General features: G+C 47.8%; 1 protein-coding gene across 4 annotated transcripts; it reads left to right on the forward strand.

Annotated features, from left to right (window-relative positions):
- The first annotated feature begins 457 nt into the window (after window positions 1–457).
- SMARCD1 (SWI/SNF related, matrix associated, actin dependent regulator of chromatin, subfamily d, member 1) lies at window positions 458–13345 on the forward strand. Of its 4 annotated transcripts, XM_012653888.1 has the most exons (14): window positions 512–798; window positions 1432–1619; window positions 1901–1943; window positions 2035–2157; window positions 2638–2760; window positions 3837–3953; window positions 5554–5655; window positions 5916–6077; window positions 6170–6267; window positions 7456–7591; window positions 10121–10243; window positions 11356–11457; window positions 12119–12197; window positions 12675–13345. In XM_012653888.1, exons 1-13 carry the CDS (start codon window positions 622–624, stop codon window positions 12188–12190), a joined length of 1566 nt encoding a protein of 521 aa, XP_012509342.1. In that variant the 5' UTR covers window positions 512–621; the 3' UTR covers window positions 12191–12197; window positions 12675–13345. The 4 variants fall into 4 exon arrangements, with proteins under 4 accessions (XP_012509345.1, XP_012509336.1, XP_012509342.1 ...); XM_012653891.1 differs by having other exon boundaries at window positions 458–798; window positions 11579–13345; XM_012653882.1 differs by having other exon boundaries at window positions 511–798; window positions 12119–13345.
- Window positions 13346–13639: the final 294 nt, after the last annotated feature.

The raw sequence follows: 13639 nt of genomic DNA on the forward strand, positions 1-13639 counted from the left end.
GCGGTAGTTATTGAAATATTTTATCTGTGGAATGAGTCACGGGCTATGAGTCAGGAGATCTGGATTCTTGGTTTTGACTTTACTGCTAACTTGCTGGTTGACCTTTGGCAAGTCATTTCCTTGAGTTCAGCTTTCCCATTTGTGAAATGGAATAAACAGTACGTTACCCTCTTCAGCCCCCGTGGTTATAGCAGTAAGAGAACGAAACGGAAAGCAATCAAAGCGCTTTGGAAAGTTAAATGTACTGCCCAAGATGAAGTCCTTACTCCAACGCCCTCTTCATCCGAGAGCTGGAGTCAGGGATGGGACCCGGGCTGGGACTGTAGTCCCCCTTTCCAGGTCCTTGTCTTCCGCCCGTCGGCCTGGGGGCGCCCGCTCACGAGGCCTCTCTATCCCATAACTCTACTCTATGGTTTCCCCTCCCGGACCGTGAAGGCGGGAGGGAGTGGCCAGCACGCCTTTTCCGCTAGTCGCCCCCCTCTAGCCCACAGTCTCGATGCCCTGAGCCTCCCGCGCCGGCCGGCTGGCCCGGAGAACAGGCGGGCGCTTGGGGGGCTCTTGGGGGGCGGGGGGAGTTCCGGTTCCGGTTCTTTGTGCAGCTGCAGCGGCGGCTCCGGGAAGATGGCGGCCCGGGCTGGTTTCCAGTCTGTGGCTCCGAGCGGCGGCGCCGGAGCCTCTGGTGGAGCGGGCGCGGCGGCTGCACTGGGCCCGGGCGGAACTCCGGGGCCTCCCGTGCGAATGGGCCCGGCGCCGGGTCAAGGGCTGTACCGCTCCCCGATGCCGGGAGCGGCCTATCCGGTGAGTGGGGCAGGAGGAGGGGCGCGCGGGCCGGGGGCGGGGCCGAGCGGGGGCCTGGGAGTGTCAGGGGTGGGGGGAGAAGTAGGAGGGACTCCCCTGGGAGGGGTTTGTGCCCTGGGTGGGGGCGGGGGAGGCAGTGCGGAGGAATGCTAACTGCCTTCCCACCTGCTCTTAGGGGCATTGTTTCCGTGGGGAGTCGGTGGAGAACCGGGGTGGGTGGGTGAAGCGGGGCTAGGGATGGGCGTATGAGGGCTGCAGTGCAAAGGGGCTTGAGCAGCTCCAGTGCTCAGAGGAACACAGAAGGTGTATCTGGTAAATTGAGGTCAGCTTCTAAGGAGATAGTAGCTAGCAGAGTAAATGTGGAATGTCTGATGGGTCATATAGAAGATAGAGTGGGGAGAATTTGAGTATGCTCTATCTCTTAGTTTTTAGGCCCTATTTTTCTATGGAATCACTACAGGAGCAGAAGAAGGCTCCAGTTACCTATATTTCAGAGGCAGCGGGCTCTCCTCTCATTGTCCTCCACCCCCCTCCCCTTATTTCATTCAAAACTCCCGACATCCCCCACTTTCCCTTTCTTGGTAGGGTTAGCAGGGGAAACTATGACATCTCTGGGTCCTCTCCTCTCTGTAGAGACCAGGTATGCTGCCAGGCAGCCGAATGACACCTCAGGGACCTTCCATGGGACCCCCTGGCTATGGGGGGAACCCTTCAGTCCGACCTGGCCTGGCCCAGTCAGGGATGGACCAGTCCCGCAAGAGACCTGCGCCTCAGCAGATCCAGCAGGTCCAGCAGCAGGCGGTCCAAAATCGAAACCACAAGTAAGGTGACCCCTTGGGGCAGAGGGAGGGAAGGAGGGAGGGAGGAGGCAGCAGGTGGTGGGAGTACCTGAATCAAGAAGCGGTGGTGCTGTGTCAGCAGATGGTGCTGCAGGACTCATCTTCGAGTGTGTCTTGTGGTGGTGTTGGGGCGGGGGAGGTTTCTTTGATTTGAGGGAAGCTTTACAGTCCCTTCACTTTACTGTAAATGGGGGTGCTCACAGCTTATTTTCATGTTCTGGTTAGTTCTGTCCCAACCTGATAATAGTATTTATTCCAAACAGTGCAAAGAAAAAGAAGATGGCTGACAAAATTCTACCTCAAAGGGTGAGTCCAGGCTATAGGTCTTGAAGATGTGGTGAGTTTGAGAATAGAGATGATCATCTCTAGATCCCGATTATATTTTTCTGTTCCTAAGATTCGTGAACTGGTACCAGAATCCCAGGCATATATGGATCTCTTGGCTTTTGAAAGGAAACTGGACCAGACTATCATGAGGAAACGGCTAGATATCCAGGAGGCCTTGAAACGTCCCATCAAGGTAACACAGAAAAGCACTGGGCAGAGAGCCAAAGGAGAGGACTTGGGAACCTTCAGCAGGCTTAGGATGAGAAATCAAAGGCGCAGCACAGCTCTGTTTGGCATTTAAATTACATCTCTCCCTTCCGCCTACAAACTGAGAATTACGTTAGAAGCATAACAGAACGCCAAAGGGGGAGAGGCTTTTGATATCTCTTGCACCAGAAATATACCCTGTCCATGTTTTTGCTGTAACTGCTCTGCTACCTTGGGAACCTGGCACCTTGCATGACTTTGTCCACCTGGCATCCCAGTGTACACACTTGTACTCAGGCCAGTGGCCTGTACTCCTCTTCTAAATGGAATCTTTATCCACTCACCTGAGGGACTGGGTAGACAGTAGGCCAGCCTGTTAGGAGTAATTTTGGGGTTTAGGGAGACCATTGTCTTCAACATCAAACCACTGAAGCCCCACCATCAATCCTGTTTCTGCCTTCCTCAGCAAAAACGGAAGCTGCGAATTTTCATTTCTAACACTTTCAATCCGGCTAAGTCAGATGCCGAGGATGGGGAAGGGACGGTGGCTTCCTGGGAGCTTCGGGTAGAAGGACGGCTCCTGGAGGATGTGAGTTCAAGGTCCAGCATGGTTGGCATCTAGGGTGGGAGCTTTTGGGAATAAGCAGTGTTGTCTGGTCAGCAGAAAGCCTGACTGGTGCTCACAGCTCCTGTTGGGAGCAGCAGAGAGAGGGATACTCTGTTCACTGCACTGAAAGACAATGGTCCTTTGTGTTTGGGTCCCACAGCTTTGGCCCTCACTGGTGTCATATCGAGAACCTTATTGTCCTGGGATCTGATTTGTTGTTTACCTTCCTCCTAGTGCTGCTGGTTACTGGATTTAGCAGTATCTGCAAATTATTTAGTTCAGTTTTTTTTTTTTTATTAAATCAAGTCAGTTTGTACTTAGCATTTGAGGCCATGTTTCCTCTCTGAGTCTTTGAGGTCCTTAATTCCCACTGTGGCATCTCCATCTTTCCAGCTTCCGTTGGAGACACTCCGCAGTTTAAGTAGGATAGATTTCTCGGACAGGCTCTTTGTTGCTTTATGGGGAGCATCCGCTGATGGTTGTTAGCCCCCAAACTTCCCACCCCAGCAATTCCTTGGAGAAGCTCACCTTCCTCTCGTTCCCTTACATTTTCTGGCTCTCCATTTTTAGCTGTGTACAGGCAAGCTTATTTAAATGCAATTTTGCAGGAGAACCAGAGCTCAGTGTCAAAGCCTCCTTCTTCTCTATATAGGTCCAGTCCATCTGCTGGTGGTGTCATTCCGTCCAAATAAAGCTGTTTTTGTTCTGGCTGCTTATTGCCTGTGATTCATTTCCCCTCTAGAGTCAGACTTTTCTCTGTTCAAACTTGCTTTATCATGTGCAATGATTTGGCTTAACTTGCCTCATTTCCGTTGGGCAAATGAGGTGTGTAAGTCAGTGACCCTGTATGTGTTATAGGCTGCTTCCTCAGGGTTCTGTTGCTACCATGACTGGTTTAATATCCACAGATGCCTACTATGCCATCTCCTGCGAGATAGTCGGAAGATATTTTTTAGTTTTTTTCCATTGCTCTTGAGGGTTCCTTTTTTTTATAGGACTTTGTGTTGGGAAATTTGTTCTGGCTTTTTCTAACATGATTTTTCCTCTCTCTCCTCTAGTCAGCCTTGTCCAAATACGATGCCACCAAACAAAAGAGGAAGTTCTCTTCCTTTTTTAAGTCCTTGGTGATTGAACTGGACAAAGACCTATATGGGCCAGACAACCATCTGGTAGAAGTGAGTAGTTCTGCCTTCTAGGCTTTGACTCTATATTGGCGGATGGTGGACTTGGGAGCCAAACTTCAATGTCTAGGGAGAGGGGAGGCATAAAGTAAACGGTTACCCCTGGGCCGGGCGTGGTGGCTCACGCCTATAATCCTAGCTCTCTGGGAGGCCGAGGTGGGCGGATTGTTTGAGCTCAGGAGTTCGAGACCAGCCTGAGCAAGAGCAAGACCCCGTCTCTACTAAAAATAGAAAGAAATTAATCGGACAACTAAAAATATATAGAAAACATTAGCCGGGCATGGTGGCGTGTGCCTGTAGTCCCAGCTACTCGGGAGGCTGAGCCAGGAGGATCGCTTGAGCCCAGGAGTTTGAGGTTGCTGTGAGCTAGGATGACGCCACGGCACTCTAGCCTGGGCAACACAGTGAGACTCTCTCTCAAAAAAAAAAAAAAGGTTACTCCTGGTGTACAGTACCACCGTTGCAGTTTGCATGTCAAACTCCAGGTGGCACTAGTTATGTTTAGTTTGGACTCAAGAGCTCTTGCACTCTAACTTGTCCCACCTTTTTAATGTTACTATCCTGGTTGCTATCCCCACATTCAAGGGAAATTCTAATGGAGGCCTCTTGTACATGCCAGGCCATCTCTGCATCTTGCTTGTTAATAATGGTGAGATGTAGTTATCCACACGCCATTCATACTTTTTCCTGGTGGCAGTTCCTTTAGTTAAAGGATTGACTGATAGAGCACTTAGTACTTGCCAAGGTTACCTTTATAGATCTGGCACTTCCTCTTGGTCTTTGCTTCGTTTAGATTCATATTCCAAATTGCCAAAATCCTTTATTGCTAAGTCTGAATGTGCAGTGTTTTGAATACCATGTTTAGCAATAGTATTCTTTGGGATACAGTCAAAACCAGAATGGCAGTCCAGCGCTCCAAGTGAACTTAACTTACTCCTTTCTTTGCCAGTGTAGCTGCAGCCCCTTAACCTCAACCACTAAGAGACATGGGAAGGTCTTTATCATCTAATAAGGGAAGTAAGTCATAGAATCAATAGAAATTTATAAATATATTTAACTTAATTTTATAGCAGTATAGTCGCTAAGAATGTGGACTGTAGAATCAGACACACCAGAGCTCAAATCGCAGCTCCATTGCTTATTGGCTGTTTGACCTAGGCAAGTTAACTTTATTCTGCTAAGCATTAGTTTTCTCATCTGTAAAATAGGTATAGTCATGCCTATCTTGTATGGATGTCTGGGAATTAAATGAGATAATCCAGGTAATGTCTTAGAGTATTCTCATGCATAGTACTCAGTAAGTGATAGCTACATTATGTTACTGTTCACATGTGTACCGTCCCTTTTGTGGATAAAATTATCACTGAAAATTCGGGCTAATTTAAGTGTGATCCCAAACAGTCAAAAGGTTAATCTGTTTATACACAGACAATAATCCCAAAGCCATATGCAGTTTTTAAAAATGCCTCATGCTATTGCTCTTCTCCAATAGCCTCAGTAATCAAAGTTGAATATTCAGTCATTACAGAAGCTCTTCCCTCCCATCCCAGCTCTTCCTCTGGGAGAGCACCCCCTGATATCTTCCTCTCTGTAGTGGCACAGGACCGCCACTACCCAGGAGACTGATGGCTTCCAGGTGAAGCGGCCAGGAGACGTGAATGTACGGTGTACTGTTCTACTGATGCTGGATTACCAGGTATTCTGTGGTGGTGTGCAGGGGTCCAGCTTTTGCAGTCACGTCCCATCATCAGTCTGCCTTTTAAGGGTTTGTGTGTAGCTGTGAATAGTTTGCCACTTTACTATAGAGATAGAGTCTTGGTCATCTCTTAGTTCCTCCTAGTATTTTCCTACCCCAGAGAAAGCACTATGTTGATGTTTGTTGAATAGCTTGAATGTAGTGCTGCATATAGACCCAGCTAATTGGCTTCATCCTCTATACCCTTTGGTTCTCTGCAGCCTCCCCAGTTTAAATTAGACCCTCGCCTGGCTCGGCTCCTGGGCATCCACACCCAGACTCGTCCCGTGATCATCCAAGCATTGTGGCAATATATTAAGACACATAAGCTCCAGGACCCTCATGAGCGGGAGTTTGTCATCTGTGACAAATACCTCCAGCAGGTAAGTAAAGGACTCATTCTTTTGCTGGAACCACTGCAGTACTGTTATACTCAAAATGCCAACTTCTAGTTTTTTCTTTTTTCTTCCCATAGATCTTTGAGTCTCAGCGTATGAAGTTTTCAGAGATCCCTCAACGACTCCATGCCTTGCTTATGCCACCGGAACCTATCATCATTAATCATGTCATCAGGTAATTCTATGTGTGCCGTGTGCTGGAGCTGACTTGTACCACCTTGCATGAGCTATTTGTCAAATTTTCAAGAATTTTGCAAGCAGGTTGTTAAACACAGCCGTCATTTAAAATTAAACTATATCAACTTAAATATATTAAAAATGAGGGTAATATATACCCAAAATTTATTTCCTAATTATTTTATTTTACTAGTATTTGTGCCCTTGAAGTTATTTATGTCTGTGGTGTTTGTATGCTGGAAATACCATATAATGATGTGTTACTGCACATCTTTTCCCAACTCCCTGAACAGTGATGTAATGTTGGTAGGTTGAAATTAGCCGTGTTGGGAATATTTAGATCACAAAGATCAGCAAATGCTAAAAATCAGAACCATCCGCCACACCTCCGCTCCTTTGGAGGATCAGTTGTCAAACATTTACCGAGTCATCACTGCATCAGTGATGGTAGGGCATTCTGGTCTGCGACTCCAGATCCATTACTTCTATTCACTTTTTTGTTCAGAAGATGGAAAGCAAGGCATCTCTAGGCAGATAGGGCATGAAGAAAAGTACTTCTTCCTCAAAGCAGCATGTCTCTGTAGTTGGATGTAGTCTCTTTGCCTTCTTTCCTTTACTCCATATTAATTCCAGTAAAGACTTTCCTTTCTTTATACCCTGAATTGTGACTCACCCAATGGTAACTCCTACAACCTATAACTTGGTTCAGTAGAAGCCAGTCTGACCTGTACTCCTGTGCTTAAAGTTAGGCCACTTTTTATTTTGTGCGTGTGTGTTTTATCTGACATGACTTTGTGGGTCAATTTTAGTTTAAAAGGGAAAAAGTTACAGAAGATACTGTAGCAGAGGTTTCCTCTGGGGAGGAAGGGACTGACTTTTCACGGGATGCCTTTGGCGCTAATTGAATTTTTACCATTGACTTTTTAAAGATATCAACTTTATTGAGGTATAATTTGTATATAATAAGTTGTACCCACTGAAAAAGTATAGTTTGAAGACTCTTGGCAGATGTATACACCATGTAGCTAGTACTGCAGTAAAGGTACAGAACATTTCTGTCACTCCCAAAAGTTCTCGGGTGCTTTTTCAGTCAGCCCCTTTCTCTTCATCCCTGGCCCATCTTTTGACCCTGTATTTAGCCTAAGGAGACAGGCTCTTTACCAGGCCCCTTTGATTTCTTCCCCAGTGTTGACCCAAATGATCAGAAAAAGACAGCTTGTTATGACATTGATGTGGAAGTGGACGATACCTTGAAGACCCAGATGAATTCTTTTCTGCTGTCCACTGCCAGCCAACAGGAGATTGCTACTCTGGACAACAAGGTAGGAGTCTCTGCCCTGGGTAGTTTGGGTGCCACTAGCCCCCATCACAGCTTCTAGGCCTCCTTTTGATTCTCAGTATTCATTCAAAATATAGTGACATCCAGTACATGCTTGGTGGAGCCAGACTCACATAAGATCTGATTTCTGGCTATACTTTTTAGTAGTGTTGAGCTTTAGTTTCTTTTTTTTTTTTTTTTTTTTTTTTTTTTTTTTTTTTTTGAGACAGAGTCTCACTCTCTTGCCTGGGGCGAGTGCCGTGGCCTCAGCCTAGCTCACAGCAACCTCAAACTCCTAGGCTCAAGCGATCCTACTGTCTCAGCCTCCCGAGTAGCTGGGACTACAGGCACGCGCCACCATGCCCGGCTAATTTTTTCTGTATATATTTTTAGCTGTCCAATTAATTTCTTTCTATTTTTGGTAGAGACGGGGTCTCGCTCTTGCTCAGGCTGGTCTCGAACTCCTGAGCTCAAACAATCCGCCCACCTCGGCCTCCCAGAGTGCTAGGATTACAGGCGTGAGCCACCGCGCCCGGCCGAGCTTTAGTTTCTGATTTGTGAAGTAGTACTGGTTTTACTAAGGTTACTATGAGGATTAAATGAGACAGTGTACGCAAAGACATGAGACTGTGTCTGGCACATAAAAACAACAAATGATGGCTGGGTACAATGGCTCACACCTGTAATCCTAGCACTTTGGGAGGCTGAGGCGGGAAGTTTGCTTGAAGACAGGAGTTTAAGACCAGCCTGAGCAACATAGCAGCCCTGTCTCTAGAAAAAATTAAAAAATTAGCCAGACGTGGTGGCACACGCCTGTAGTCCCAGCTATTGAGGAGGCTGAGGCAGGAGGATCACTTGAGCCCAGGAGTTCGAGGTCGTAGTGAGCTGTGATTGCACCACTGAACTCCAGCCCACGCAGACCCTGTCTAGAAAAAAAACCAAAAGAATAAATGATAACTCCTGCTACTGTTATTGCCATCATTATTATTAGACATGGTCCCTGCAAATAAAGCCAAAAATATTCTGGGAACACAAAGGAGAAAAGAAGGCTTTCCTGGAAGAATTGATGCCTCAACTAAACCTTGAAGGACAAAGCGGGAGTTAACAAAAGGGGAGAAAGGAAATCAGTGCTGGGGGCATGGGAGGCAGACAACATTCCAGAAAGAGGGAACAGGGTGTGTAAAGGTCCAAAGAGGAAAGTGCGAGCCTGGTATGTTCAAGAAGTACAAGCCATCTAGTGTGCTAGATACAGCACAGGGTGCCAGGGATGGGATGTTTTGGGAAAGGAGGCTGGATAGGGAGGTGGGTGCCTCATCATCACCGGTGGAGGGACTAATGCTGTTTTTATTTAGAATGATTACTGGCACTGGCAGGAAGGTGGAGACTGATTTGTAAGAGAGGCAGATCTGGATGGGGGCAGATCTGGAGGATTGAAGTCCAGTTAGGAGGCTGGTGCAGTAATCCATGTGAGAAATATCAAGGCCCTGAACTTAAGTTACTGACAGTGAGGATGGAAATAAGTAGACAGATTTGCAAGGTATCAAAGTGGAATTGAAGGAGTTTGGCCACTGTTTGGATGGGGGTGAGGGAGAAGGAGGCATTATGATGATTCCCAGGTTTCTAGCTTGGGGGGATAGTAGTATTCACTAAGATTGGGAACAGGAACTGGGTAAAGGGTAATGAATTTAGTTTTGGAGATACTGAGTGTAAAGTGCCTTAAGATGTCAAGAAAGCAGTTGGATTAGTTGGAGTTTAAAAAATGAACTCTGGGCTGGGTGTGGTGGCTCACGCCTATAATCCTAGCACTTTTGGGGGCCCGAGGCAGGAGGATTGCTTGAGGCTAGGAGTTCCAGACCAGCCTGAGCAAGGGCGAGACCCCATCCCTACAAAAAATAGATTAGCCGGGTGTTGTGGTGAATGCCTGTAGTCCCAGCTACTCAGGACGCTGAGGCTAGAGGATAACTTGAGCCCAGGAGTTGGAGTATGCAGTGAGCTATGATGAGGCCACTGTAATCTAGCCTGGGCAACAGAGTGAGACCCTGTCGGAAAAAAAAGAAAAAAGAAAATGGACACTCTGGACTATAGACTGGGGATTCATCAGCCCGTCAGTGGTAATAGAAGACATACAAGTTGACGAAATTGCCAGGAAGAATATGTAGAATGAAAAGGAAGCTAAGAACAAAACCTAGAGATTGGAGGTTATGAGACAGCTCTCTATACTGCTCCTTTTCTACCTGAGAGTGCTCTTGGACCCGTTTGTGCTATGGATTAAGTGTTCACAATGTAGCTTTGCCCATAGTGCGCAGTGAGTAGATCAAAAGGAAAACTTTCCTCACGTGGAGTATACAGAGAGACAGAAACAAGTGCAGATTACCTGTTGAAAGAATGCTGAGGGCCGGAGCATGGTAGTGCTAGCTGTGGGCAGCACTCTTCCTAGGTTGGGAGTGGCACATGGAGATGTCAGGCTTTGTCTGCCATTTAACTTTGCATTTCCCTAGTTTGAAAATGGTATGAGCTTCCTTCTTCTTTTCAGATCCATGAGACAATAGAAACTATCAACCAGCTGAAGACCCAGCGGGAATTTATGCTGAGCTTTGCCAGAGACCCTCAGGGTTTCATCAATGACTGGCTTCAGTCCCAGTGCCGGGACCTCAAGGTAAAGAACCTAGGAAAGGTCCAAAGTGACTTAGGTCAGTGAGTTACCCTCTGCTTTACTTCTGTAGCAGCTAATGGAAGAGCCCGACGGGGAAGCGAGGGACCAGGTTTTTCTTTAGCATGTTTCAGGGTCCATCTTACAATTAGGTAGGGAAATGGAGGCAGAACTATCAAGTGTTGATTAACTTTCCTGTGCTATCACTGTGTTCCATATTGTCGGGGTTACAGAGTAGAAGGCCTAATTTCTGCTTTCAAAAGCAGCATGCATTCTATTTTGGAGAAACTAGGCTAATACAATAAAAAGTAGAAGACCATATAAGACATGACCAGTACTGACCAGTACCAGTAAGATAATCCAAAGGAGAAGGGATAATGGATGAGGCTAGAATTGCTGGGAAAGGCTTCATGGAAAATTTGAGATTTGAAGATATTTCCCAGAAAGGGTTGCACCATAAGCTCAGGCAAGAAGATAGAAGTGGGCACAGAATGTGTGAAATGTGCCCTCAGTTCTCATCTACCCTGTGGTGACTGTGACTATAATTGCAGAGGCTGAGCAGACGAGCAAGGGAAAAGGGGTGCCAGGAGAGATCCCTGAACGAGGCAATGACTTGTTAGTAGAGGGTGACCCTGGGTGTTGTATTAGTTTGCTAGGGCCGCAAACTACCACAAACTGGGTAGCTTAAACAAAAGTTTATCTCCCAGTTGTGGAGGCTGGAATTTCAGAATCAAGGTGTCAGCAAGGTTGGTTCCTTCTGAGAGTTGTGAGGGAGAATCTATTCCATGCGGCTCTCCTAGCTTCTGGTAGCCTCAGGCGTTCCTTGGCTTGTAGGTGGCATTCTCTGTTTGTCTTCACATTGTCTTCCTTCTATATGTGTCTGTCTGTCCAAATTTCCCCTTTTTATAAGCATATCAATCATATTGGATTAGGGCCTACCCTAATCTCAACTTGATCATCTGCAGAGACCCTATTTCCAAGTAAGATCACATTCACATGGGGGGTTAGGATTTCCACATTTTGGGGGAGGATACAATTCAGCCAATAACAGGTGTGAAGGAAGGAAACAAGTCTATTCTCCGTTTTCCTCCTCCTCCCCCCACCCACATTTTCCTCAGACAATGACCGACGTGGTGGGTAACCCGGAGGAAGAGCGCCGAGCTGAGTTCTACTTCCAGCCTTGGGCTCAGGAGGCCGTGTGCCGATACTTCTACTCCAAGGTAGGTACCTGGGGCGCACAGGAAAAGGCAAGGGGCCTGCGCCCTTGGCGGGGATGGAGGGCGTTAGATAACAACTTCTGGTTGGTCTCATCTTGCACTCCCTCCACTATTTTTTCCCTAGGTGCAGCAGAGACGACAAGAATTAGAGCAAGCCCTGGGAATCCGAAATACATAGGGCCTCTCCCTCAGCCCTGATTTGGCTGCACCGATTCTTTATTTGGGCCCTGTGCTGCCTGCCTCATAGCACCTGCCTTGGTCTCGCTTGGGGCATTCCAGGGGATGCTGTTGGTTCAAGGACAAAACCAGAATGAAGAGGGTCTCACATTTCTGTCTCACAAGACAGCTATTACCCTCTTCTCTCACCCCATCCCTTCCCACCCCCAGCTTCCCTTTGCCCCACAGAGTTCCCACGTGCCTCTACCCTTAGACCTCTAGATAGTGTTAGAGAGAGAACCTGTAGTGGTAATCAGTGCTCGGAATGAATTGAGCCTAAGGCCAGGTGGTCTTCAAGGGGACCAGCTACACTGATCCTGCCCTTCAGAGACCGAGGAGTTGGGAGCTTTAGCCCCTTCTCCAAGACTCAGGCCTGGGGGCACTCTATAAGCTAGTTGATCTTGGCTCTCCTGATAACAGAATCCAATTTCCTTCCTTCCCTCCACAGGTTTGGAGCAAACTCTCCCTTCACTTGTTGCCCTCTAGCACTAAAGGAACCCTGGCTTTTGGGCTCCACTGAGCCCCAGGTCAGTCCCCAGCCCTCTGGATTGGCCTGCTATCTCCTTAGTAAGGGGTCCACATCAGTATTGGAGTTTGTTCTTTAACTGTTGCTCCCCCCAAGCATACTCCTGTAGCTGCCCTTTTAGGATTCCCTCATGTCTACCCTAACCCAGGGCATTTGGGTGGGGGAGTGTTGCCTTTCCCTTTCAGGGCCCCAGGGAGCTAATCTGGGGTACTGTCATTGCCAGCAGAGGCTGTTCCTTCCTGCTGTTGCTTGGAGGTGTGACTCATTCACTCCACCCTGCCCCCCTACCCCATCCCTTAATGGAGAAACAGGCCTAAAATCAAACGGGTAAAAGCCCTGGGCCCTCCCTGTCTTCCTGTCCCTTGCCTGCCCAGTTGACACCACTGGTGACTTCTAGGGCACTGAGGAGTGAAAGCACCTAGGGCTGGAGAATAGTGCTGAGTTGGGTTTGTGACTCTTCCCTCTCCCTGCCTCACAGGATTGTGACTCCCCAGCCCCTGCCCTCAAAGCTTCAGACCCCTCAGGTAGCAGCAGGACCTTGTGATCTTGGCCCCTTGGAACTGAGATGATTTTGCATCTTTCCAGGAGAGCCTCAGATTCTTCTTCCAGGTCGTATCACCCCCGAGTTAGCATATCCCAGGCTCGCAGACTCTACACAGCAGGGTGGGAGACAGCTGGGCACAGAGGGGGAATTCCGTTCCGCATGGGGTCTAGACCCACAGAACTGACAAAGCCCCTGCTTCCCCACCCCCTCCTCAGGCTCCTGCGAGCACATCCCCCCAGCCCCTTATCTAACCTGCCTGTTCTGCACTGGGGACAGCAGAATTACCTCCCCATCCTCCCTTTCCTGCCATTATCCCTCCCTTGAGAGGTTCTCCCCACAGTGACACTGGACAACCTGGGGCAGCTGAGCACTGGCCCGGCTCCTGGCTGGAACCATGAGAAGGAAGCTCAGCACTCCTACAGTGTCCCTGTTGAAGATAACTGTTTTTATTAACTGAATTATTATGTTTTTTTCATGGGCCAAAATTTTTTTTGTACTGTCCCCTATCAATGTCACCCAGTTTTAATAAAAGAATCTTCTGAAGGATGGGTCCCCCTACCTCCTGTGGAAGAGCACACTTCCCTGAGCTCTTCCTGTTTCAATACGTTTAGTCATGCTTGTAGTGTTTGTTCATTTTATTTGACAAATACTTATTGAGCACCTGCTACATGCCAGTTGTAGTGCTAGGCGCTGGGGACAGTAGAAAACAAGATTTCTACCTTTGTGGACCTCAGGATCTTACCTCAGGGGTTGCTCTCTCAGCCTCAGTGGTCCAAGGAGGCCAGGTGCTGGCTGGGATTATTGGGCTTCATTGGATCTTAGAGTCCTGCCCCCAGTTCCCTTATTAAGTAGGTACTAACAGGTTAGTGGCACTGTCTTCTCCTTCTGAGCTTCCCCAG

The sequence above is a fragment of the Propithecus coquereli genome, unplaced genomic scaffold, assembly GCF_000956105.1.
Source record: "Propithecus coquereli isolate 6110/MARCELLA unplaced genomic scaffold, Pcoq_1.0 Scaffold111, whole genome shotgun sequence".
NCBI lineage: Eukaryota > Metazoa > Chordata > Mammalia > Primates > Indriidae > Propithecus > Propithecus coquereli.